This window comes from Phascolarctos cinereus, unplaced genomic scaffold (genome assembly GCF_003287225.1).
Source record: "Phascolarctos cinereus isolate Bilbo 61053 unplaced genomic scaffold, phaCin_HiC Scaffold_4;HRSCAF=312, whole genome shotgun sequence".
Taxonomy (NCBI): Eukaryota; Metazoa; Chordata; class Mammalia; order Diprotodontia; family Phascolarctidae; genus Phascolarctos; species Phascolarctos cinereus.
Window position 1 is genome coordinate 247,714,298 of NW_027555847.1, and position 25,521 is coordinate 247,739,818.

General features: G+C 38.3%; 1 protein-coding gene across 1 annotated transcript; it reads left to right on the forward strand.

Annotated features, from left to right (window-relative positions):
* Positions 1–3,231: 3,231 nt before the first annotated feature.
* TMED7 (transmembrane p24 trafficking protein 7) lies at positions 3,232–24,644 on the forward strand. The gene is made up of 3 exons (XM_020967347.2): positions 3,232–3,481; positions 17,624–17,869; positions 21,590–24,644. The coding sequence occupies exons 1-3, from the start codon at positions 3,320–3,322 to the stop codon at positions 21,824–21,826; spliced, it is 645 nt and encodes a 214-aa protein (XP_020823006.1). The 5' UTR covers positions 3,232–3,319; the 3' UTR covers positions 21,827–24,644.
* Positions 24,645–25,521: the final 877 nt, after the last annotated feature.

Genomic DNA, 25,521 nt, shown 5'->3' on the forward strand with positions numbered 1-25,521 from the left:
AAATATTGGCCATTGGTTAGGTTCAGGCACCCTGGAACCAGGTCTATTTCCCTGGACGGTCCTTTTTACAGGCGTCTTCTATCCTCTAGGAGCATCCACTAGGTTTCTGACTTTCTTGTTTCAGGCCTGGACTGGATGGAGAAACTTACTGATGTTTCCTATTGGTCTTACTGATCATTGTTTCATCTGGTACCCTTTTAGATCTTCGATAAGGAGTTTATTAACCAGACTTCCCACAGCAAAAACCTTTTCACATTACCATCTTAACTGGAAGTCCCTTCTTGATAACTTGTTGATGAAGTCTCGTTTCTATATTACCTGGGGTCAACAAAAGTAGATGACTCCTGACTTCACCTACATAGAGGGCTGGTCCTGCCCACGCCAAATTCTTTGTCAAAATGACATTTTTTTTAAAGTTTTCAAATGTTTAACTCTACTTGTATAAGTCAGTGTATATCTTGTAGTGTTATAATGTAGTGATGTAGTGACATATATTATTTTAAAACATAAGATCAAGGCAAAGAATTCAGTTAAAACAAGGACTAACCACAATTCCAGAGGAGTCATAATGAAACATGATACTCAACTCCAGATAGAGGAGTGGTGGCCTCAGAAAGCAATCTGAAGCATAGTGAGGTTTTTTGGAAATAGCTAATGTGGAGATTTGTTTTGCTTGACTATACATGTTTATTAACAGATTTTATTTTTCTTGCCTTATTAATGGGGACTAGAGGCAAGTATGAGGGAGAGAATCTGGAGCTGAAAAGTAAAATTGATTTTTTTAAGAATATAGTTAAAAATAATAATAAATTCTATTATATGCATGCATGCAGGTAGTCTCTATTTGCACAAATAATGAATCCTCTGAAGTAGTCATATTATTCAAATTTGCACTGCCTATTTCCATTGGGTTGAAACCAGTTACCACAGTTTACATAATTATAACTTCAAATAGTTCAGAATCAAATAAATGGGGACTACTTCATGGTATTCATTCTCCATATTTATTAGGCCATAGCTATATACACAAGGAGGATCAGGGAAACAAGGGCCCTGTAGTTTGTATGTTTAAAAAATCATTAGACAAATATTTTGGGGCTCTGTTAAAATACATAAGGGAACCTAAAGACATGTCCTTTGCAATATCTGACACGGTCAATCACTCTTTTTTTGATAATCTCTTCTTTCTGGGTTTTCATGACATTAGTCTTTCTTTATTTTCCTGCCACCTACCCGCCCAGTCTCAGACTCCTTTGATGGATCTTCATCCAAGTCATACCCACTAACCATGAGTGTCCCCCCCCCTCCCCCACGATATATTCTGGGCCCTTTTCTCTTCTCCCACTATACTATTTCAGTTGCTCTCATCTGGTCCCTAGGATTCAATTATCTCATCTCTATGATCTATCCTAATTGACTTGACTTTACACATTGTATGTGCTTAATAAATGGTTTTTCATCCATTCTCTATTATTTGTCTCACATTTTCTTTTCTTATGCTCTTGAGACGAAGTTTAGCATAACAGTTAGAGACCCCCTGGAATTAATTACAATCTCTCCATTAGAATGCAAGATATCTACAGAAGAATGGAAGGTAATCTCAAAGAGAAGGCCCTAGCTGTGGTATAGACTGAGAAAAGCCCCCCAAGGACTTCTCCCTGCTGGAGCCTTCCCTTCGAAATTACCATCCCTTTACCTACATAAAGCACATAATTCTTCACTTGCTGTCTCCCTATTAGAATACAAGCCATGGAGAGAGTAAAAAGAAAGTCATTTCAATCTAGAGAGCAGCCTCAGAGCCAGAAGGCTCTAGCAGTGGGGAGGGACCCTCTCTTCAGCTGGAGGCCTTTCCAGGTGCTTCCTACTGTACCTTCCCTCTGAGACTGACCTCTTAATCTCTCTAAGACAGCACGTGAATAATTATATACATACAAGATAAATACCAAATAAAGGGAAAGTAATCTCAAAGACCAGGTTCTCCTAGGGGAAGCATTTGGGGGCTTCTCTGGGCGTCATCCCTCTGAGATTATCTTTACCCTCCCTTGCATATAAGGAGCACCTAGGTAGCTTAGTGGATAACATGCTGGGCCTGGAGTCAGGAAGATCACGAGTTCAAATTCGGCCTCATCCTTAACTGGCTGTGTGACCCTGAAAAAGTCACCTAACTGCTTCAATTTCCTCAGCTGGAGAAAGAAACTGCAAACTATTCCTGAATCTTTGCCAAGAAACCTCCAAAAGGGGTCACGAAGAATAGGTCACGCCTGAAACACCACAACAGAAACCTCGGATACATAGGTTTTTGCTTCTGGGGTCCCCCATTAGAATGTTATGACCCTGAAGGCAGAGAGCGCATTTGCCGAAGTCTTTCCATTGCCTTCCCTTAACACATTGTCCGGCACACAGTAGGAGCTTAATTACTGCTTCTAGGTGTAATTAGTCCTTCTAGTCGAAATGCACTTGGTGTATATTTTTTGCACTTCTAAGCGTTAATTTTTATTTTTTTTAATCTCTTTTAAAAATTCGATCTCAGAATCTGCGCATTCTTAATCCTACAACTCTGGGCTCGGGGCGCGGTTCCTTCGCTTTCTCTCTCGCCCCCTTCTGTTTTTCACCCACACAAAGGTCTCGCGCTCCTTGCCAGCGCGGCAGGTGCCCGCGCCCCTCCCCCCCGTCAGCCCCGCCTCCAGGGAGGAGAGCGCACCCAACAACACCCCTCCCGCTCCTCACTCCCTCCTCCACCCCCGGCAGGTGCCCGCGCGCCTCTCCTCCCGTCAGCGCCTCCCGGGAGGCGCGTGCACCCAGCACCCCCTCCCCCACCCCGCCCCCGACAGCCTCACATAGCCAGCCGGCCCTCCACGTAGGCATTCTGCCGGCTCGCCCTGAGCGGGCTGGGTAGACTACATCCGGGTCGTCCCCCGCCCCTTTTCCTTCAGTAATTTCGCTCACTTCCTGCAGTTTCCGGTCTCCTCCTCCGCCGCCGCCGCGGTAGCTTCGCCCCCTCCCTCACCTGCCCCCTCACCTCCTCTCCGTCCGGGTCTCTCCCCCTCCCCCACCAGGCCCGCCCGCCGCTTCCGGCTCCCCCCACCTGCTCCCGGGCTCGCGCCTCGCCGAGCCGTTTCCCGGGGAAACCCGGGGCTGCCCTGCCGCCCGCCGCCGCCGGCTCCCGGGGCCTCGAAGCCTCCGGGCCTCCTCCGCAGTGGTGAGCCCTCGGGGGAGCGGGGAGGCCGGGACCGGGCTCCCTCGGCTTTGTGTGTGTGTGTGTCCGTGTGTCCCGCGCAGCCCCGTCGCCGTCGTCCTCCGGCCGCCCCCAGCCCGGGACATGCCTCGGCCGGGGTCGGCGTGGGCGGCCGCCCTCCTGCTGCTGGCGCTGGCGCTGGGGCCGGGCGGCTGCTCAGAGATCACCTTCGAGCTGCCCGACAACGCCAAGCAGTGCTTCTACGAGGACATCACCCAGGGCACCAAGTGCACCCTCGAGTTCCAGGTACCGAGGGCGGGGAGGGAGCCGGGCCGAGCAGGCCGGAAGGGCGTACAGCCCCCCAACCCCAGGGTCGGGAGCCCGCCCTCCAGGAAAGAACGGGGGCTGAGTCGGGGTCCGGTGTAGGCGTGAGGAAGACGCACCTTGGGGGAGGAAGAGCATGGATCGAGGATGAAATGCAAATCAACCCAACAAGCATTTATTAGGCACCTACAATATAAGATGAAGACTTAGAGCAAGTCATTGGGGGAGGGGAGAGAAGGGGTAGTGGATGATTCAATTCTTAATATATTCCATATCCGTAAAGCGTATATGCACTTGTATATTCACGTAGTTGATCTCCATCAGTCAGTAACCCACTTATTAAGCGTCTGCTATGTTCCAGGCACTGTGGTAAGCGCTGCGGATACAAAGAAAGGCCAAGGGCAGCCCCTGCCCTAAAGGAGCTCGAAGTCTATTGGGGGTGTCGGGGAGAGGGAGACACTTACTTGCCAGCAACTTTGTACAAACTAAGAACTTGTTAAGTCGTCTCAGTTGTGTCCGACTGTTCGTGACCTCTTTGGGGTTTTCTTGGCAAAGACACTGCAGTGGTTTGCCATTTCTTTCACCGGCTCATCTTACAGATGAGGAAATTTAGGCAAACAGGGTGAAGCTGTTTGCCCGGGGTCAGGCAGCTAATAATGGTCTGCAGCCGGGTTTGAACTTGGAAAGGGCTAGCACTCCATCTACTGTTCCACCTTTGTTGTTCAGTCTTTTCACAGTTCATTTGGGTCATCTAGCAGAGTCCCCCAACGAGGAAGACCAGAGTTCAAATGTGGCCTCTGCTGTGTGAGCCTGGGAAAGTGACCTAATCAGTTTGCCTCAGTTTACTCATCTGTAAAATGTGGATAATAAGATTACCTCCTCCTTGTTTTGAGGATCAAATAAAATAATAATATATATGTGCCTGGCACATAGTAAGTAATGTAGACATTAGCTACTGTTATTATAATAATACACATTTTTTTATTATAAAAGTCGGGTAGACCTGGGTTAAGATTTGCCCTCAGACTCTAGCTGTGGGACCCCTGGCAATTCATTTCACCTCTGTTTGTCTCATTTTCTTCGAATGTAAAATGAGGGTAATAATAGCAACTACCTCCCAGGGTTGTTGTGAGGATCAAATGAAATACTTCTAAAGTGCTCACTTAGCACTGTGTCTGGCACATAGTAAACATTATATAAATGCTTCTTACTACAGGATAAATTGAAAATAATCAAAAGAGGGGAGGCACTAGAATTAACCAGGCATCCAGAAAGTCAACAAGCATAAACTATGTGCCACTGAAAAGCTCTTGGCATACCAAGAAAGCTAAAAAGAGTCCCTGCCATCAAGGAGTTTTCAGTCTCTAGTGGGGGCAACTTGAAAAGGACTACTTAGAGATAGACGTGGATACATTAGAGATAATCTCAGCAGCAGGGCACTAGCATTTAGAGGGACTGGAAAAGGCTTCTTGCCAGGAGGTAGGTTTTAGCCAATACTTTAAACTCATGGACTCCTCTGGAACTTTGGTAAAGCCTACGGTCCCCTTCTCAGAATCATGTTTTTAAAGCATGAAACGAAATACATAGGATGACAAAAGAAGCTAATTGAAATACAGTTATAAAAACTTTTTAACATTAACAGACCCCAGTGTATTTTCTAGTTCTAGGTAGCTCATTGATGGCCTCCTTCCCACAGTTGTGTTACAACCTCAACTCTGATCTCCCTAAGCAGATTCATTCTTTGGGTTTTCTTTAACTTCCTGGTTTCCTCACATTTCCAATTTATTTAATTATTAGCAGCAGCTTCAGTAGTTTGCTGAAGAAAAAAAGCAAGAAATAATTTTCATTTTGTAAACCTTGAGTGAAGACATTCGAATCCAGTAGTTAGAGTCAAATTTGGATAGTTTGGATTCTGACCCTGCCTCTAACTAGAGATAGTTGAATTAATTGAATAACCTTTTCCTTTAAACCCTTACTAAAGTTTTTTCTACTTGAGAATTAGACTTCAATGCTCTCCCTTCATATTGTTATTACCCATCTTTCTCCCCAAATACCTTTAAATGGTAATCAACGTCTAGTTGGTTTTATAGTTCTCCATTTCATTTTATTGCAGTGAGATGTAACCAAAGTGAAGTCCATTAGTCCAACATTATATGAAAGAGCACTTCTTTGTATAATAGGTGCCTTTCTGAAAAAGTGTCTAGGTCACATTCTTGTAAGTAGATGATTTTAGGTTGATAGCCTTGCTTTTAAAGAATTTCCATTTTAGATTTTTGTTAAATATATTTAAAAATTGTGGCTTCATAATCTTATTTAGAAAGATTAATCAAGCAGTAGTATATAGAGTCACTTGATTGAAAAGGGGAGATGTTGGAATGCTTTTGATATAGTATACTTTGATATCAAAGTATGCTATAGTGCTCCTGTGGGTATTAGAAGAATACAGACTAAGTGGATTCATAAATGGTTCAAAGAATGTTTTGATGGATTTTTGTCAGCCTGTACTAGCAAAGTGGGGATTTCTCTAGTGATATGCCTTGGGAGTCTACTCTTGCAACCTAAACTACTAAACATTTTTATTATCAAGTTAAGATATAGAAGATATGCAATTCAATCTTCAAATGACAAAAAACCCAGGTGGTTATTTCATGGTGATTGATAATAATTCATTTTTCCTATATTTAGTTGTTTGCCTTTTCAATGAGGGTGGGTGGGGAGGGAAGAAGAGAAAAAATTTGAAACCTAAAGTTTTAAAAACATATTTTAAAACAATGTTTTCACATGCTACTGGGAAATACGAAATACAGGAGATGTGGTATAGAAGTCTATCCTGCCCTACAGGAAAATAGAAGGGGAAGGGGATAAGAGAAGGGGGGAGAGATAGAAGAGAGGACAGACTAAGGGAAGGGATATTCAGAATGCAAGCCATCTTGGGGTGGGGGGAGGGGGGAGATGGGGTGAAAATTTGGAACTCAAAAACTTGTGGAAGTGAATGTTGAAAACTAAAAATAAATAGATTTATATTTAAAAGAAAAAAATAATAATTCATTTTTGAACTTTCTCCAGCCTCCTCACTTTAATCAGAATCTGCTAAATAATAACAATAAAGTATTGTATGACAGTTTGAGATTTGCAGAGTACTTTATATATGTTATCTAATCCTCACAACAGTCTTGTAAGGTGAGTGTTATTATCCCCGTTTTACAGATGAGGAAATTGAAGCTAAGAGACAGAAAGTTTCTGAGGCAAGATTTCATCTCGGGTCTTCCTGTCTCCAAGGCTACAGCTCTCTCCCTTGTACCACTTAGCTGCCTACTTTTACTCTTATAGCATCATTGAATGCCTTTTGGATATCTCAAACTATGCCCCATAGGCATCTCAAACTCAGTCTGTCCAAAACAGAACTCATTAACTTTTCCCCAAAGCCCTTCCCTCTTTCCAATTACTATTAAAGATATACCATTCTTCTAGTCACCTAGGCTTGAAACATGGGGTCATCCTTGAATCCTCACTTGAATTCACCCTGCATAACCAATCTACTGTCAAATCTTGTCATTTCTACCTTCCCTTCTCTCATACCTTCCAATCCATCCTCCATTCAGCTACCAAAGTGATTTTCCTAAAGTATAGGACCATGTCACTCACCCGTCCACTTAACAATTCCAGTGGCTCCCTGCTACCTCCAGAATCAAGCTTAGCATTTAAAGTTCTTCAGAATCTGGCCTCTTCCTACTTTTCCACTCTCCCTATACTTTATTCTCCTCCAAATACTTTATATAGTGCAGTCACACTGGCCTACTTGCTTTTCCTCACACATGACACTCCATCTCTATGCATGGAATGCTCCTCTTCTTACCTCTGCCTCTTAGCATCCCTGAGTTCAAATCCAGTGTCAGGCACTTGATACGTACTAGCTGTGTGACCCTCAGCAAGTTGCCCCAACTGCCTCACACACACAAAAAAAGAGCTCTAATCCCACCTTTACAGGAGGCTTGCTAGTGCCTTCCCTCTAAGAAGATTGTCCATCTGCTCTGTCATATCTTGTATTTACCTAGATATTTACATAGTTCCCCATTAGAATGTGAGTTCCTTGTGAGCAGGGAAAGGAGTTTTTGTTTTTGCTGTCTTTGTATCCCCAGTGCTTAATAAGGGTGCCACATTCACATTAAGCCCTTAGTAAATATTTGTTGACTGTAACTTACCTGAAGATACACATCCCTACTAATAACATTTGAAATGGCTCTATAATGTTTTGTTTCTAAACCATTTTGCATAGATTATCTTATTTAGTCTCTGAACAACCCATGAAGTAAGTACTATGGGTGGTATTACCCATATTTTACAAGTGAGGAAACACACTTAGGTTTAATTGACTTGCCCATGGTCACACAACAAAGTGTCACAGGTGAGATAAGAACCCAAGTTTCTCCTGATTCCAAATTCAGCATTCTTTCTACTATACAATGCTGTATCTCTTGGCAGCATTGCTAAACCCTATATTGGTGTCTCTATTTTCTCCCATACCCTCCCGCTTTACCAGACAAGGAGAAATTGGTATAGGCTACGGGTGTGGCATATTTTTTTTTGTTTGTTAGAATGCCAGGAATCAGAAATTTACGTTTTCAGGCTGCTTGCATTATTAGTTACTTAAAGAGAAAGGGAAGCCAGAATGCTCCTCTCAGTCCTGGTTGGGAGAAAGCAAGGAAGGCCTTTTTAAGTGGATCCACTGTGGTAAACTTATAAAGAAAAGTCTCGTAGGAAGGACAGGCATTGGGTAGGCTTCAAGCCTGCATTATTGTAGGGACTCCCAAAATGATGAGGTCACTTCCATTTGAGTAATGTATATAAAATACATGGCAAACCTTAAAGTATTAAACAGATGTCAGCCCCCATCATTATTGCCTCCAACTAATCCTTGGTGGTTTGCTTTCATTCTTATGTATTTCTAATATGAATAATTGATTCAGTAACTATTATGCTAGATTTTCTGACCTCCTTGTTGTTTTCATTAGTCCTGAGGACTTACCAATCCTCAAGTTTGAGTAATCTTGCTAACTGGTTTTTCTACTTGACATCACCCACAATAAATTTATAGTGCATGCCTTCAAAATGAATCCTCACTGCTGCCCAGCAGCATTTCACTCTTATTTACTTGATCCACTTTTCACTTAATGTTACATAGCTTAACACAACACCTCACTGAAATCCCTCACAAGTTGGCACATGATCTAGCCTCTTTTTCTACTAAGGACATTAGGATGATACAGAACCTTGGAATTATACTATATAAAAATTGGTTAAAGGACAGAAATATTTAGCCTGGAGGAGAGAAGATTTAAAAGAGACATGATAGCTGTCTTCAGGAATTTCAAAGGCAATCATGTGAAAGAGAGATTACATTTTTCCTTAAAACTAAGAACAATGAGAGGAAGTTACTGGAGACATTGAGTATTGATGTAAGAAAAAAAGTGCCTGCCTCAGGAGGTAATGACCTTCTAGGTGTATAAACAACTAGCCTTTGAACATGTCATAGAGAATTTTCGTTCTAGTTTGTGTTATGTTGTACAGGACGGCCTCAGTGGTCCCTTTTCTATGAGTCTGTGGATTCCAGTCTATTAATCTTGACCAGTTTCTTCTTATAACTTTTAAAATCATTCCTAATTCCTTTCTCCCCTCCTGTCTCAGAAGAAGGGAGCTCCTGATGCTTACTAAAGCTAAACTTTCTCGATCTCACTTCTTAGCTTTTAGGCTCCTAGCACTCTATGGAAAATATTTCCAAGGTCAATAAAGACCTCTTTATCCTTATCTTTAATTCTAAATGCCTTTTTCAGTCTTCTTCCTTGAATTCTCTGCAGCAGTTGATAAGGCTAGCAACCTCTTCCTATGTACTTTCTCCTTCATTGGCTTCAGAGGCACCACTCTGCTAGTTCCTTAGTAAACATGTACCTGTCGTCTTCACCAGTCCTCTTGATCCTGTAAACTAAGTGTTCCTCAGATTTCGTCTGGCATTATCTTTTCTCTTAATTTCACTCTTTCTTAGCAATTTGATGTAGGCTTCAACCTTGATATGTTACTCTAAAATTCTGGTCCTGGTCTCATTCCCAAGCTCTAGCCTTGCATTTCCACCTTGACATTTCACTCAGACATGCCTAAAACCAAGCTTATTATTCCCTCAAAATCTACATTACCTGATTTTAACTATTTCTGTCAGTGTTTTCATTACTTATACAGTCTCCCCTATTTGATACTTTTGGGGGAGAGGGGTTTGACTCTTTCCTCTTCCACACTTCTCATTCAGTCCTTTAACAAATGTTGCAGCATTTCTTATGTCTGTTACCTCTTTTTTCTTCCCCTGCCGGCACTTTAATATGGGATTTCATTGATATTATTCACGTCTTGGACTCTTGCAGTAGTCTATTTGTAGATGTATCTGTCTGCCCTTTCCCCACTCCAATCTACCCTTAACAGTACTACCAATCAATCAATAAACATTTATTAAGTGCCTGCTATGTCCCAGGTACTGTGCTAACCTGGGGATACCAAAGAAACAAAAGACAGTTCCTGCTCTCAAGGATAAAGGGGAAGACCTCGGGCATACAAATATAAGTAAAGCAGACTCTATACAGCATAAATAGGAAACAACAGGGAAGGCACTGGAGTTGAGAGGTTGGGGAAGGCTTCCTATAGAAGGTGGGATTTTAGTTGGAACTTAAAGGAAGCCAAAGAGGTTGGTAGTCTGGAGTAGAAGAGGAAGAGCATTCCAGGTTTGGGGGGAGGGGAGGCCAAGCAGAAAAAATACCTGAAGTGGAGAAATGGTGAGTCTTATTCGTGAAACAGTTGGACACCAGTGTTGGTGGATTGAAGAGTACGTGTTGGTAAATAAGATGTAAGAAGATTTGAAATATAGGAGGAAGCTAGGTTATAAATAAGGCTTCAGATGCCAAACAGAGCATTTCATATTTATTTTATATTTGTTACTAGAAACAAGGGGAAGCCACTAGGATTTATTGAGTAGGGGGATGATGTGGTCCGACCTGTACATTAGAGAAATCACTTAATGCAGCTGATGGAGGGTGGATTGGAGTGGGGAGAGAGACATGAGACAGACAGATCCATCAGCAGACTATTGCAGTAAGCCAGGCATGAGGTAATGAAGGTCTACACCAGGGTGGTAGCAGTGTAGGAGAATGGTGTGTATTTGAGTGATGATGCAGAAGTGAAATCAGCAGGCCTTGGAAACAGATTGGTATGGGGGGGGGGTGAGAGATGCTAAGAAATCCAGAATGACTTCTGAAAGGCTTGAGGAAGATGGTATTGTCCTCTACAGTAACAGGGAAGGTAGAAAGTGGGGAAGGCTTGGAAGAAAATGACAAAATTCCATTTTCAGTATGTTGAGTTTAAGATGTCTACTACACATCCGGACAAGATTTCTGAAAGGCAGGAAATGGAGCCAAGATGGTGGAGAGAAGCCAGGAAATTACCTGAGCTCTCCCCGGTTCCCTTTGGAAACAAATTAAACCAAGCCTCTAAGTGAATTTGGGAGCAACAGAATCCACAAAAAGATGAAGTGAAACAGTTTTCCAACTTAAGATACCTAGATGGTCTTCAGGAAAAGTCTGTCTCTCTTGGGTAAAAGTGTGGCACAGATGGTGTCTGGGCAAGCCAATTGGAGGCTCTTAGCCACAGCACAGATTAGCAATCAAGGCCACAGTCCTTGCTCAGTAGACCAGGTGTGAGGCCTCCAGCCCCAGCACCCTGGCACAATAGGCATGATTATACTGGGCCACCCCAGCTCAGAAGCCAGAGACTAGGCCCCTGGCCCTCAGTGCAAGAAGCTTGGGACAGTGCCCCTTGTGCCCCAGGAGCAGAGCTCAACTTTGAAAGTCATGAAATAGACTATTAAAAAAAAATGAGCAGAAAAGGGCCCTGATCATAGAAAGCTACTATGGTGAGAGGGAAGACGAAAATATAAAACTCTGAAAAAGGACAGCAGTATCAAAATGCCTACATGCAAAGCCTCAAAGAAGAATATGGGTCTCAAGCCCAAAAAGCCTTCTTAGAAGAACTCAAAAAGAATTTAAAAAATCAAATCGGGAGAGTAGAAATTAATGACTCTGTGAGACATCAAGAATCAGTCAAACGAAATGAAAAGAATGAAAAAAAAATAGAAGAAAATGTAAAACCTCACCGGAAAAACAACTGACCATGAAAATAGATCCAGAAGAGATAATTTAAGAATTATTTAACTAAGCCTTGATCAAAAAAAGAGCCTGAACAGCATCTTTCAAGAAATTATCACGGAAAACTGCCCTGATATCCTAGAACCAGAGGGTAAAATAGTAATTGAAAGAATCCATCAATCACCTTGGGAAAAAGATCCCAAAATGAAAACTCCAAGGAATATTGTAGCCAAATTCCAGAATTATCAGGTCAAGGAGAAAATACTGCAAGCAGCCAGAAAAAAGCAATTCAGACGTCAAGGAGCCACAATTAGGTTTACACAGAACTTAGTAGCTTCTACATTAAAGGATCAGAGGGTTTAGAATATGCTATGACAGAAATCAAAGGAGCTTGGATTACCACCAAGAATCAACTACCCAGCAAAATTGAGCATAGTATTTCAGGGGAAAAGATTAATACTCAATGAAATAGGGAACTTTCAAACTTTCCTGATAAAGGCCAGAAGTGAACAGAAAAGTCAATCTTCAGATACAGGATTCAAAAGAAGCATAAAAAGACACACAAAAAAGAAAAAAAAACCTATTTACATCCCTACACAGGAAGATGATACTTGTAATTCTTGAGAACTGTATCTCTATTGGGGCAGTTAGAAGAAGTATACGTAGATAGAAGGTGTGAGTATAAGTTGATTTTGAGGTGATGATATAAAAAAAATTGAAGGGTAAAAAAAAAGACTGTACTGGGAGAAGAGGAAAGAGGGAGGCAGAATAGGGTAATTTACATCACATGAAGAGGTGCAAAAGACCTGGTGCAGTAGAGAGAAAAAAGGAAGGGGTGAGCATTGTTTGAACTTTACTGTCATCAGATTTGCCTCAAAGAGGGAATAACATACACACTCAGTTGGGTATAGAAATTTATCTTATCCTATAGGGAAGTAGGAATGGGAAAAGAAAAGGGAGGGGGGCTAATAGAAGAGAGGGCAGATTGAGAGAGTTGTTCAGAGGCAGAACACTGGTGAGGAGGGACAGGGTGAAAAGAGAAAGAAAAGTATAAATGTGGAAAAAATAGAATGGACAGAAATACACAGTAAATGTAACTGTGAATGTGAATGGAATGAACTCTCCCATAAAACACAAGCAGATTTGAAGCTGAGAGATACACCAGAGTAAAGGTGAAAGGTTGGAGCAAAATATATTACTCTTCAGCTAAAGTAAACCAAAAGCGAGGGGTAGCAGTCCTCATCTCAGATAAAGTAAAAGCAAAAATAGATCTAATTAAAAGAGATAAGAAAACTCTGTCTTGCTAGAAGGTACCATAGACCATGAGCAAATATGCACCAAGTGGTACAGCATCCAGATTCTTAGAGGAGAAGCCAGGTAAGTTACAGGAAGAAATAGACAGCAAAACTATACTAGTTGGTGTCCTCAGCCTCCCTCTCTCAGAACTAGATAAATCTAAACAAAATAAGAAAGAAGTTAAGGAGGTGAATAGAATTTTAGAAAAGTTAGATATGCTAGACCTCTGGAGAAAATTGAATGGAGATAGAAAGGAATATACCTTTTTCCCAGCAGTACATGGTACCTACACCAAAATTGATCATGTATTGGGGCATAAAAACTTACAATCAAATGCAGAAAGGCAGAAATATTAAATGTTTCCTTTTCAGATCTTGATGAAATAAAAATTAGGTGTAATAAAGGGCCATGGAAAGATGGGCTAAAAACTAATTGGAAGCTAAATAATCTAATCCTAAAGAATGAGTAGATAAAACAAATCAGAAAGTCAATAATTTCATCAAAGAGAATGACAATAATGAGACAGCATACTAAAATTTATGCAATATAGCCCACACAGTTCTTAGGGGAAATTTTATGTTTAAATGCTTATGTGAATAAAATAGAGAAAAAGGAGATCAGTGAATTGAGCATGCAACTAAAAAAAGCTAGAAAAGGAACAAATTAAAAATCCCCAGTTAAATACCAGATTAGAAATTCTGAAAATCAAAGGTGATTAATAAAATTGGGAGTTAGAAAATTATTAAACTAATAAACTAAGCTGGTTTTATGGGGGGGGAACAATAAAATAGATAAACCTTTGGTTAATTTGATTTTTTAAAAAAAAGAAAATCAAATTACCAGTATCAATTTTTTTTTTGGTGAGGCAATTGGGGTTAAGTGACTTGCCCAGAGTCACACAGCTAGGAAGTATTATGTGTCTGATGCCGGATTTGAACTCAGGTCTTCCTGACTCCAGAGCCGGTGCTCTATCCATTGCACCATCTAGCTGTCCCTATTATTATTATTATTATTATTATTATTATTATTATTATTATTATTATTATTATTTTTTAGTGAGAGTATCAAAAATTAAAGGGATGACTTCACCAACAATGAAAAGGAAATTAAAGCGGTAATTAGAAGCTATTTTGTGAACTGTGTGCCAATAAATCTGACAATCTAAGTGAAATGGATGAATATTTACAAAAAATATAAAGTACCCAGATTAACAGAAGAGGAAGTAAAAAACTTAACCCCATTTTAGAAGAAGAAATTGAACCAAGCCATCAATGAACTCCCTAAGAAAAAATCTCCAGGGTCAGATGGATTTACAAGTGAATTCTTCTAAACATTTAAAGAACAATTAATTCCAATACTACATAAACTATTTGGAAAAATAGACAAAGAAAGAGTCCTACCAGGTTCCTTTTATGACACAGATATGGTGCTGATACCTAAATCGGGAAGAGCCAAAAGAGAAAAAGAAAATTGTAAACCAATTTCCCTAATGAATATTGACACAAAAATTTTTAAACAAAATATTAGCAAAGAGTTTACTGCAATTTATTACCAGGTTAATACACTGTAACCAGGTGAGATTTATACCAGGAATGCAGGACTGGTTCAATATTAGGAGAACTCAACATAATTGACTGTATCAATAACAAAACCAACAGAAATCGTAATTATTTCAGTAGATGAAAAAGCTTTTGACAAAATACAGTGCCCATTTTTATTACAAACACTAGAGAGCATAGAGATGAATGGAGTTTTCCTTAAATGATAAGCAGTATCTGTCTAAAATCATCTGCAAGTATTATCTGTAATGGGAAATACTGGAAGCATTCCCAGTAAGATCAAGGGTAAAGCAAGGGTGCCTATTATCACCACTCTTATTCAATATTGTACTAGAAATGTTAGCTTTAGCAATAAAAGAAGAAAAAGAAATTGAAGGAATTAAAATAGGCAGTGAAGAAACAAAACTATCACTCTTTGCAGATGATATGATGGTATATTTAGAGAATCCACTAAAAAACTACTTGAAACAATTGACTTTAGCAAAGTTGTAGGATAAAAAATAAATCCACGTAAAGCATCAGCATTTCTGTATATTACCAACAAAGCCCAGCAGCAAGAGTTAGAAAGAGAAATTCCATTTAAAATAGATAATATAATGTTGATAATATAAAATATTTGGGAGTCTGGGAGTTGTGAACTGATCTAACCATTTTGGAGAGCAATTTGGAACTATGCCCAAAGGGCTATAAAACTGTGCATACCCTTTGACCCAGCAATACCGCTTCTAGATCTGTATCCCAAAGAGATCATAAAAATGGGAAAAGGACTCACGTGTATAAAAATATTTATAGCAGTTCTTTTTGTGGTAGCCAAGAATTGGAAGTTGAGGGGATGCCCATCAGTTGGGGAATGGCTCAATAAGTTGTGGTATATGAGTATAATGGAATACTACTGTCCTGTAAGAAATGATGAGCAAGCGGATTTTAGAAAAACTTGGAAAGACTTACATAAACTGATGCTGAGCAAAGTAAGCAGAACCAGGAGAACATCATTCACAGTAATAGCAACAGTGTGTGATGACCAACTTTGGTAGACTTAGCTCTTCTCAGCAATACAATAATCCAAGACAATTCCAAAAGACTCATGATGGGAAATGCTGTCCTTATCCAGAGAAAGAATTACAGAATCTGTATGCAGATGGAAGCATACTATTTTCACTTTGGTTTTTGTTTGTTTTTTTTTTCTCGTGGTTTTTCCCTTTTGTTAGATTTTTTCACAACATAACTAATATGGAAATATATTTAACATGATTATACATGTATAACCTGTATCAAATTGCTTGCTGTCTTGGGAGGGGGAAGGAAGAAAAATTTGGAACTCAAAATCTTACAAAAAATGAATTTTGAAAACTATCTTTACATGTAATTGAAAGAAAAATAAAATACTACTAAGTACAAAAAAAGATTTCTGAAAGGCAGTTGGAGATGGGACATTGGAGGTCAGCAGAGAGATTAGGGCAGGAAAGGTAGATTTGAAAATCATCAGCATAGAGATGGTAATTAAATCCATGAGAGCTGAGGAGATCACCAAGTAAAGTAGTGTAGATAGAGGGAGAAAAGGAGAGGGACAAGGATGCCAACAGTTAAAGGACATGCTCTGGAAGAGGAGAAAGAGCAGGAGCAGTCCAATAAGTAGAAGGACAAGAAGAAAACCTGGAGAGAAAAGAGTATCAAGATAGAGAGAGTGATCAGCAGTGTCCGAGGCTGCTGAGAGGTTGAGGAGAACAAGATACCAAGCCGATGGATTGGCTAACCAAGAGATCATTAGTAACTTTGGAGAGTGGAAGCCAGATTGTAAGAGGCTAAGAAGAGAGTGAGAGGCGAGAAAATGAAGACCTCTATTGTAGATGGCCTTTTCTAGTTTAGCCACAAAGGGCAGAAAAGATAGGGATGATAGGTAGCAGGAATGGAGGAATCAAGTGAAGTGTTTTTCAGGATAGAGGAGACATGGGCACATTTATAGGCAGTAGGAAATGAGCCATAGAAAGGGAGAGATTGAAAATTAGTGAAAAATTGGGGATGACAAGAGCAGTCTGTTGAAGGAGATGGGATTGGAATGAGATCTCTTGAACAAATAAAGAGATTGGCCTCAATAAGGAATAAGGCCACTTCATCATGTGAGACAGGAATGAAGAGGGAGTGGCAGAAGGCATCTGAATGATAAGAGATGAAGAAGAGAGAAAGGGGAGTTGGCGAATGATCTCAATTATTTCTATCAAATGTGAGGCATAATTTTCAACCGGAATGGGGGGAAGAAGGGAGCCATTGAAGACTTAAGGAAAGATAAAAAAGTTTAGAAGACTTGTTGTGGAGAGTGGGATTGTGAGTTGATATAGGGAGGTATAGAAGGACTGCCTAGCAGCAGTGAGGGCCCATTTAAGGTTGAATAACATAAATTTGTAATGGACCCAGTCAGGATTTCAGGATTTTTATCCCCCTTAGCAGTGCATGTGTAGGATCAAAGATGATGAATGGTGGGAGTGATCCAAGGCTGAGGCTGGGCTGAGCATAATCAATGATACAAGATTAATAATCTTCCATATCTGTAGAGCTAGTCATATAATTCTTGAGGTGAAAACTCATCTAGTGGCTTTCTATTGCCAATGAGGTAAATTTCAGACTCCTTTGACTAGCATTCAAAGCCCTCTACTATATGGTACCATTTTACTTTTGTGACCTTTTCTCATGTTATTCCTCTGCATTTATTCCTCTTAGCCAAAATTGTAGTCTTCAAGTTAGTTGGAAAGGTAACATTAGAGGTCATTGGGTCTAGCTTCTCACGAGTACAGGAGTCCTTTCAATAGCACAAAAAACAGTCATCTGGCTTCCTTTTGAATACCTCCAGTTGTGGGAAACTTACCTCATGAAAGAACTCATTTCATTATTGGACAACTATACTTGTCCTTTTTTATTTTTGAATCAAAATTTGCTTCTTGGTAAAGGCCCATTAATAGAAATACTAAAATATGGTATTGTCTGCCATATTAAATGATTCTGGCACTTTCCTTGTAGCATGATAACAGGAAAATTGGTTTATGTCTTTAATTTTTGTTTTACCCCCAAACTTTTCAGTGTTTTTCTTTCTACAGGTGATTACTGGTGGTCATTATGATGTAGATTGCCGGTTGGAAGATCCTGATGGTGTGGTGTTATACAAAGAAATGAAGAAACAGTATGATAGTTTTACCTTCACTGCATCCAGAAATGGAACATACAAATTTTGTTTCAGCAATGAGTTCTCTACTTTCACACACAAAACTGTGTACTTTGACTTTCAAGTTGGAGAAGATCCACCATTGTTCCCCAGTGAGAACAGAGTCAGTGCTCTTACACAGGTAAAAGCAAATATAGGTCATCAGTATGATAATAATAATACTGTGCATTAATACTTTTGTCTTAAAAAGACATTAAGAAGAAACAATAGCAGTGCACAATAAAAACCCACCCCACCCCCACTCCCCCAGAATTTGGGGTTGGGGGGGTGTATTTGATAAAAAAAAAATTGCTGAACCTACCACTTTGGTGGCCTGAGGCAAGGCAGAAATGATAATGTACAAATATAACCTATAGGAGATAAAAGATAATCTTTATATTCTACTTAATATTAATCAGACTGCTATCATAATACTATGCCTTGTGATTAAAAAAAAATTTTTTTTTAATTAACAGTCATGTCTTTTCTCTCTCTCTCTCTCCCATCTCCCCTCCCACCTTTCCATTGGGAAAAGAAAAAGAAAACAGTAGTAATAGATGTAAAGTCAAGTAAAACAAATTTCCACCTTGACCCTATCTAAAAAAAGAGTATAAATTGTTCTGGTTCTGCTCACTTCATTCTGTATCAGTTCATAAAGGTCTTCTTGGTTTCTCTAAAACCATCTTTACTTACTGTGCTCTGTAATGTAATCAAAATATTGAGGAGTTAAAATCATTAAAGGATCTGAAACAGAACCTCATGAAGAAGGGTTGGAAAGACTAGGAAAGAAAGTATATGGTGAAATATTATGAAAATAGAGATATGATATTTCCACCCCAGTTTCACTGTTCTCTTTCAGGATAGGGAAGTAAATATCAGAGGAAAGAAGCTTTAGTATAGTTGAAGGGTTTTCATTTTAACATCACTTCCTCCTTTGTAAATTCCCAGTGAAGAGGAGAGGTGTTTATAATACGTTTTATGAGCCAGTCTTTAGAAATATTAAAAAAATTCTTAAGGTCTTATGATGAAAAAGCTATCCACCTCCAGAGAAAGAGTCTGAATGCAGATAGAAGAATACTTTTTTTAACTTTCTTTATTTTTCTTGGGGGTTTTTTGTTAGCGTTTTCTTTCACAAAATAACTCATATGGAACTATGTTTTGCGTGACTACACATGTATAACCTTTATCAAATTGCTTGCCTTCTCGTTGGGAGGAGAGGGAAGGAATGGAGAGAATTTGGAACTTAAATTTTTTTAGAATGTTAAGAATTATTTTTACATGTAATTGAAAAAAAATATTTGAAATTTTTAAAAACATATATAATACCCAATTCTTAACGCATTCTGCCTAATGCAAGGTTTGGCATATAAATAGATGTGTTACCAAGTTGATAAGTACAGAAGTTTTTAAAAATTAAATGAGCCTACTATTGCTAAAAGTTCATTTTATTTACTGTCCAAAACTGCTGCTTGATTGAGCTGATTCAAATTCACCTTCTACTTATATCAATGCAGTTATAAATAAAAGATCTGTGATTTCCTCAGCTTCAGGAATTTCCTCCACCAACACATCAAAACCCACATGTGACATAATAGATAGGTTCGTAGAGACCAAGTGACTTGCTGGGGTCTCACAGTTAGTGTCGGAGGCAAGGTTTGAACCCAGGTTTGAACCCAGGTCTTCTTAACTTCAAGTGTAGCTATTCCATTATTCCACATTACTTCTATTAAAATGGATGTATAATGAGTAAGTATTTATTAACTGCCTATTATGCATTAGGTGCTTGGGACACATTTTAAAAAAAATGGAAATCGTCCTTGCCCTCAAGGAACTTCTATTGTATCAGGAAATAGCTTGTGCACAAATAAGTATATACAGAATAAAAGGTAATTTGAAAGCAGTAGTAGGTAGGGGAATCAGGAAAAACCTCATGTAGATTATGGCATTTGGTTTGAATTTTGAGGGAAACTAACAAGTGCTTGTCACTAGAAGTAAAGAGGGAGTGCATTCCAGGCATGAAAGTGATGGGTGTGTATTTAAAATCTGTGGCTTTTTACATGCAACTGGGAAATGAGATATACAGGCAATGGGATATAGAAATCTGTCTTGCCATACAGGAAAATAGAAGGAGAAGGGGGGGTGATAGAAGGGAGGGTAGATCAGGGGAAGGGGTATTCAGAATGCATGCCGTCTTGGGACGGGGGGAGGGCAGAGATGGGGAGAAAATTTGGAACTCAGAATCTTGTGGAAATGAATGTTGAAAACTAAAAATAAATTAATTGATTAAAAAAAGAAAAGCATCAGTAAAACTTTTCAAATAAATAAAATCTATGGCTTGCATAACCTTCTCTAACCGTATTCTTTTAAAAATGTTCTTATTTAATTTCTATATTTTAGTATTTTTATATAATTCTCTTGCATTGCTTTGCTATATGATTTTCATACTCATTATTTCTTACCCAGCATCTACTGATGAAATTATTAAGAAAAAACCAAGCCCAGTTCTCTTAGTACTTAGTTTCCACACATATATACTTATTAAAGTTCCCTAATGCAAGATATATAATAGAAAAATAGAATTGTAACACAGATTTTTGTACTCAACCACTACTAAACTTTTAAACGGTGGGAAATGTTAATCACTGGTAATATGCATTGTAAATTCATATTTCATACTTCAAAATATGAAATAATCTAAAACTTAAGGATTCTGATTTCTCTTTAAATGAAATAGAACAACCATTTCAAACTTAGGGGTAAATACAGTGAAGTTAGTTATACCCTATCAAGAAAAAGGGCATTTGGTTTGATCAACAATCATGAGAAGAGAAAAAATTAGCAGATTTACTATGAAATAAAATTCATTGTATCTAGTACCTTCATCTTCCAAAATTAACATGTATCATTTTTATCATGTTTAAATAAACAACAAAGAATTCAGTAAGGTATTTGCTTGTTCTCTCTGAGCATGCATTGCTGAAGTTGAGCCAGAGTATGTTACTCCCAAGTTTTCCCCATAAAAATAGGCTTTCAGTTTTACTCTCTCTAGCTTAATGTCCTCCCAGACTGATGCTCCCATGTTTCCTCTCCCATCTTGAAGCCCCAGTAGGTAGTGTGCTGCAACCCCCTACTTCATAAGGGGTGCAGCACTGAAGCTAGAGTCAGTAGTTAACAGTTCTACACCTTACCTACATAGCCCACGTGGTGTGTCTATTGCTGCCAGAGCTCATTATCACTTTGGAGTCTAGAAACATCAGTCCTAGTAGGAACAAAGCAGGAACCTGGAAGGTTTTCAGCTTTGCTTCACTTAAATTCAGCTCACATGAAAGTCAAAACATCGCTCCCATAATATCATTGGTCTTCTTCAGAAACCAAGGATGAACAAGTGGTGTTGGCTCCAGGGGAAGAAAGTAGTTGTCTATAATTTGGGGAAACTTTTGTGTTTAACTTAAAAATTAAATGTCTCAGCATACAGTAATAACTGGGGGTTTTTATATAGAACTTTAAACTTTTTGGAGTGATTAACGTTTTGTTTGGTCTCCATAAGAACCTTGAGAGATAGTTACTATACATATTCCCATTTTACAGATAAAGAAATTGAAACTTAGGACAGATAATCTCCCTTTGGTCACATACTGGTGTCAGAAATGATATTTAATACTTCTTGATTTCAAACTACATTACAGTGCCTCTCCCAGGATATTCAGTAAGATATCCTTTCTTTGGCAAGAATAGAATTTACTAAAAATGATACAAAGATCATCATTTTTAGGATAAGTGGGGAAAAAAAATTTTCCTCCTAAAAAGAAATGTATAGGAAAGTAAACTATTAGCAAGGCTAACTCAAAATGTTTCTACCTAGATGGAATCTGCTTGTGTTTCAATTCACGAAGCTTTGAAGTCTGTCATCGACTACCAGACTCATTTCCGACTAAGAGAAGCTCAAGGACGCAGCCGGGCAGAGGATCTAAATACAAGAGTGGCCTATTGGTCAATTGGAGAAGCCATCATTCTTCTTGTTGTTAGCATAGGGCAGGTATTTCTTCTGAAAAGTTTTTTCTCCGATAAAAGAACCACTACAACTCGTGTTGGATCATAACTAGTGTTTTGAGAATTGATCCACTCTACATCTGTAATGTTGCTGTTTTCCAATTAATAGTAGGTACCGAAGAACTTAATATTGGCAATATTTTAAAAGCCTCTTTACTCCCTTACGTTTGTTGTGGGGAAAATGCAACATATATCCCTAACCATGGGAAAGGACACCTTTTTTTTTGAAAAAGTTGAAAAACTTCAAAACTTGTTCGAGGCTTTTCATGTTAAATATCCAACACAAATGTTCTACCCTTTCCACAGTTGTTTGTATTCACTCTTAACTTTGTCATGTTGATTCTTTTTAATCAGTAAGACTACTTCTGTCATAGGGAACTGATGTTTTAATTCCTTAGGTTGCTTTAAAGATAAGTTATGGAGGAAGAAAATAGCCCTTTTAATAGTTTAGGCATGAATTTTTGTTTTTTAAACCAGTGTGATGAACTGTAGGCTAAGCCCTGTACTGCACTTTTGATTTGTTATTAAAAAGTCTGCCATAGTTACATAATTTTGGTTCAGTTTTGAGTTGACATATCATGGTACAAATTGTTATTCTTCAATTACCTGTAAAGTACCAGGTTTTATACTCATTCTATAGTTTATGAAACTATAAAGGCAGTGAGTGTTTCAGTAATTGTAGAATTGAAACCTTAGAGATTTTGATTGAAGACACTGAGAGTTTTTAGAGCTATAGTTAGAATTTTTGATTACTGCCACAAACATCACAATTTCCATATTAGCATATTCTTTTGCCTTTGTAATGACTGGCTTTCTCCATCTGTGGCTACCTTGATTTTAGATATCAAGTTATTGTAATTCTTTGAGCTATTTAAAATCTAATTTGACGTTTTCATTGTTAGCATTACACAATGCTGTACATTTAGTCAGTGTTAGGCAATTATACTTTTTTCCCCTTGAACTTAGAACTTGGAGCCACAGTTGTTTATATTTGATTATTGGTCGTGAAACAGTGACAGAAAAGGTTCAAAGTGTTTTATGTGTTATTTTTTCATCCCAGTAAGTGGTTTGCATTGGTTTCAACTTTAATAGATGCTGTATTACATACTTTTATTGAGCTACCAAGGGCATTTTTTTCTTTGAAACAGGAAAATATCCTTATTTTGTGTAAATCAAAACTCTAAGTTTGTTCTGTCCTAGAATAGGATCATTTTACTATGTCTATAATGCTAAGCCAAAAGTTCTACAAGTAATAGTTAAAGCATTTTTCTGATGTTAAAAAAAGTTGTTTGTTCCCCTGTGGCTCTGTGTGAGAATGAGTGCTGTATCAGAAATGTAATTGTTGAATCCCTGTGGCATCTGATACTAAAGAGTACTAATTGAACAGCATTTCTAGTCAATTACTTAACATCACTGACCAGAAATTGTCAGTTCTTAATTCTGAGAGCTTTTTTAATACAAACACATTTCCAGCAAGTTTTTCTTTTTTTCTAAGAGAGGAAAAAGTTGCTGTTGTGGTTAACTTTAAGTACCACAACATAGCAAAAGCATTTGCAAAGTGAGTCTTGCATGATTTAAATCCTTAAAGTTAAGATTTTTCAAGGCAAAACAGAATTGCACATAACAAGCTTTGGACAAAGATCTGAAGTTGTAGATTTCTTTCATGAGAAGTGTGGTGCAGATATTTAGACTTGATTTGGATTTGATTTCAACTTAGTGAATATCCTATGCATGATATTAATGCAATTGACACAAAAGCATAGGTGTACTTTAATAGGTCCTTTTCATATTGCTACTCTGCTCTGTTCTGTCCTGCAGATCTTTTATTAGGCAGTATACATACACACACACACACACGCACACACACACACACACGCGCACGCGCGCACACACACACACACATATATATATATATATATATATATATATATATGGAGCAGATATTTCAGGTTTGTTATAAGACCAGAATCATTTAATCTGTGCCCCTAAGAAAGTTAAAATACTGAAATATACTAAATTTTATGAAACCAGCATTTTTCCTTCTATTATATTTGGAGAACAACAAAATTTTAAAGTACTTATAAGCCAAGACTTGGTCCACAAAATATTTGAGCTAATAAGTTAATTTTTGATATTTGTTCACTTTCCTGACGTGTGTGTATATGTATATTAGAAAATATACATTTCTCTATATAGAGACACATGCTAATTGAACGGTTTTTTCTTCCTCCCATTAAAAATGCTTGGTCTGTTGAGTCATAAAGAAAAATTTGAAGCCAGTTCTTTCATCCTTTCAACTTGCTCTAATAGTTTGAAAATTCCCAGATGTTTGCTTGGACACATGGCATAGGATGCATATTTAAACATTCATAGTTGTATATATTTTTTTAAGTAGTTAATGGAAAGGGATTTAGTATACAAGTTTATATGCTAAAATATCAACTTGTGAAGTAAACATCTTAAAATATTGTTTTGCTGATAAAATCTAAACATTTGTGTTAAAAGAAGGAGTGGTAGTGGTATGTGATTCAAAAAGGTCACCTAAAGCTTGACAATATTAAAATTTGAATACAATGAACTGAAAAACAATTTTTAAAAACTATTCTTTGAAAGATTTGTTTGTTTAAATCCTTGTGTATTATCAGTGCCTGTTTTAGTTTGTAAATGTTTAACATTTATAGTTTAAATGAAACAAAGCAGATCCTTTGAATATTGTTTTGGAAAAATTAAAACAAATTAATATATGAATATGATTTAGTGGCCTTTTTGTTTAGTTTGGGACAGGCAGGAACATCTTCTGAATTAAACAGATATTGTTTCCAAAGGACTGTGCCAGTGTCATGTAAAATAAAAGCTTTTTAAAACTATCTTCACTCATTCCTGACAAATAATTTGAAACTTAAAAAAGTAATCTTTAATATTAGAAGCCAATTTGTGGAATATAAACTTTTTTAAAGAGTGGGATACTATTTTGTTTGTGCTTTTACTCTTTTTCCTCCATACTACCCCACAGGATAAAATATAAATTTATTAACCTGGCAATCAAGACCCTCTACAAACTGGATCTAATTTACCTTTTTAAATTTTATTTTCCTCTGGCAAAAGCCTTGGTGGAGGAGCCATTGTCTCCAAATCTGCATTTATCTCCACTGATAGCTGAAACTTCTTTTGCTATCCTACCATTCAGAAGTCCATTTCTAGCCGAATTGAGTCTCTTACTGTCCCCAAATAAGCTTTGAATTTTCCTACCTCTACCTTTGCTCAGCATTTTTCCTACAATATGCTTCTCTTTTCACCTATTTAAATGAGAGTCCATTTGAAACATTACTTCAATTGAAGACTTCTCTAACATACTCCCTAGTGTAGTGATCTTTGTACCACTCAATTGACAGTCTTTTAGTAAGCCATGTATTTTTAGGTTTGAGTAGGTTTGGGTTTGGGCCTTTTTTTGAGGGGGGTGTGGCTTGAAGTATGTTTTATCTCACCTCTTAGTTACTTAAGTGGGTTTCATAGTGCCCAACTCAATGCCTTATACCTAGTAGACTCCAATAAATACTTGTTGGTTTATTTTAAAAGGGATCTGGATCTCAGATCTTGCCTAATTTAAGCCCTGCTTTGTGGTAGGTATCTGTTCATTATAAGGCTAAAAACTGCCTTGGGTCTATTTTTCAGTATTTCCCACATCTTACTTAGTAACTATCTATTTTGGAGAAAAAAAAACTGGAACCAAAAACTCTTGGCTGC

Excerpts from the sequence above, each read along its gene's own strand:
- TMED7 (XM_020967347.2), top strand. The coding sequence starts at position 3,320 with ATGCCTCGGCCGGGGTCGGCGTGGGCGGCCGCCCTCCTGCTGCTGGCG. Across the intron at positions 3,482-17,623 it reads AGTGCACCCTCGAGTTCCAG|GTGATTACTGGTGGTCATTA; the intron begins GTACCGAGGGCG and ends TTCTTTCTACAG. Across the intron at positions 17,870-21,589 it reads GAGTCAGTGCTCTTACACAG|ATGGAATCTGCTTGTGTTTC; the intron begins GTAAAAGCAAAT and ends GTTTCTACCTAG.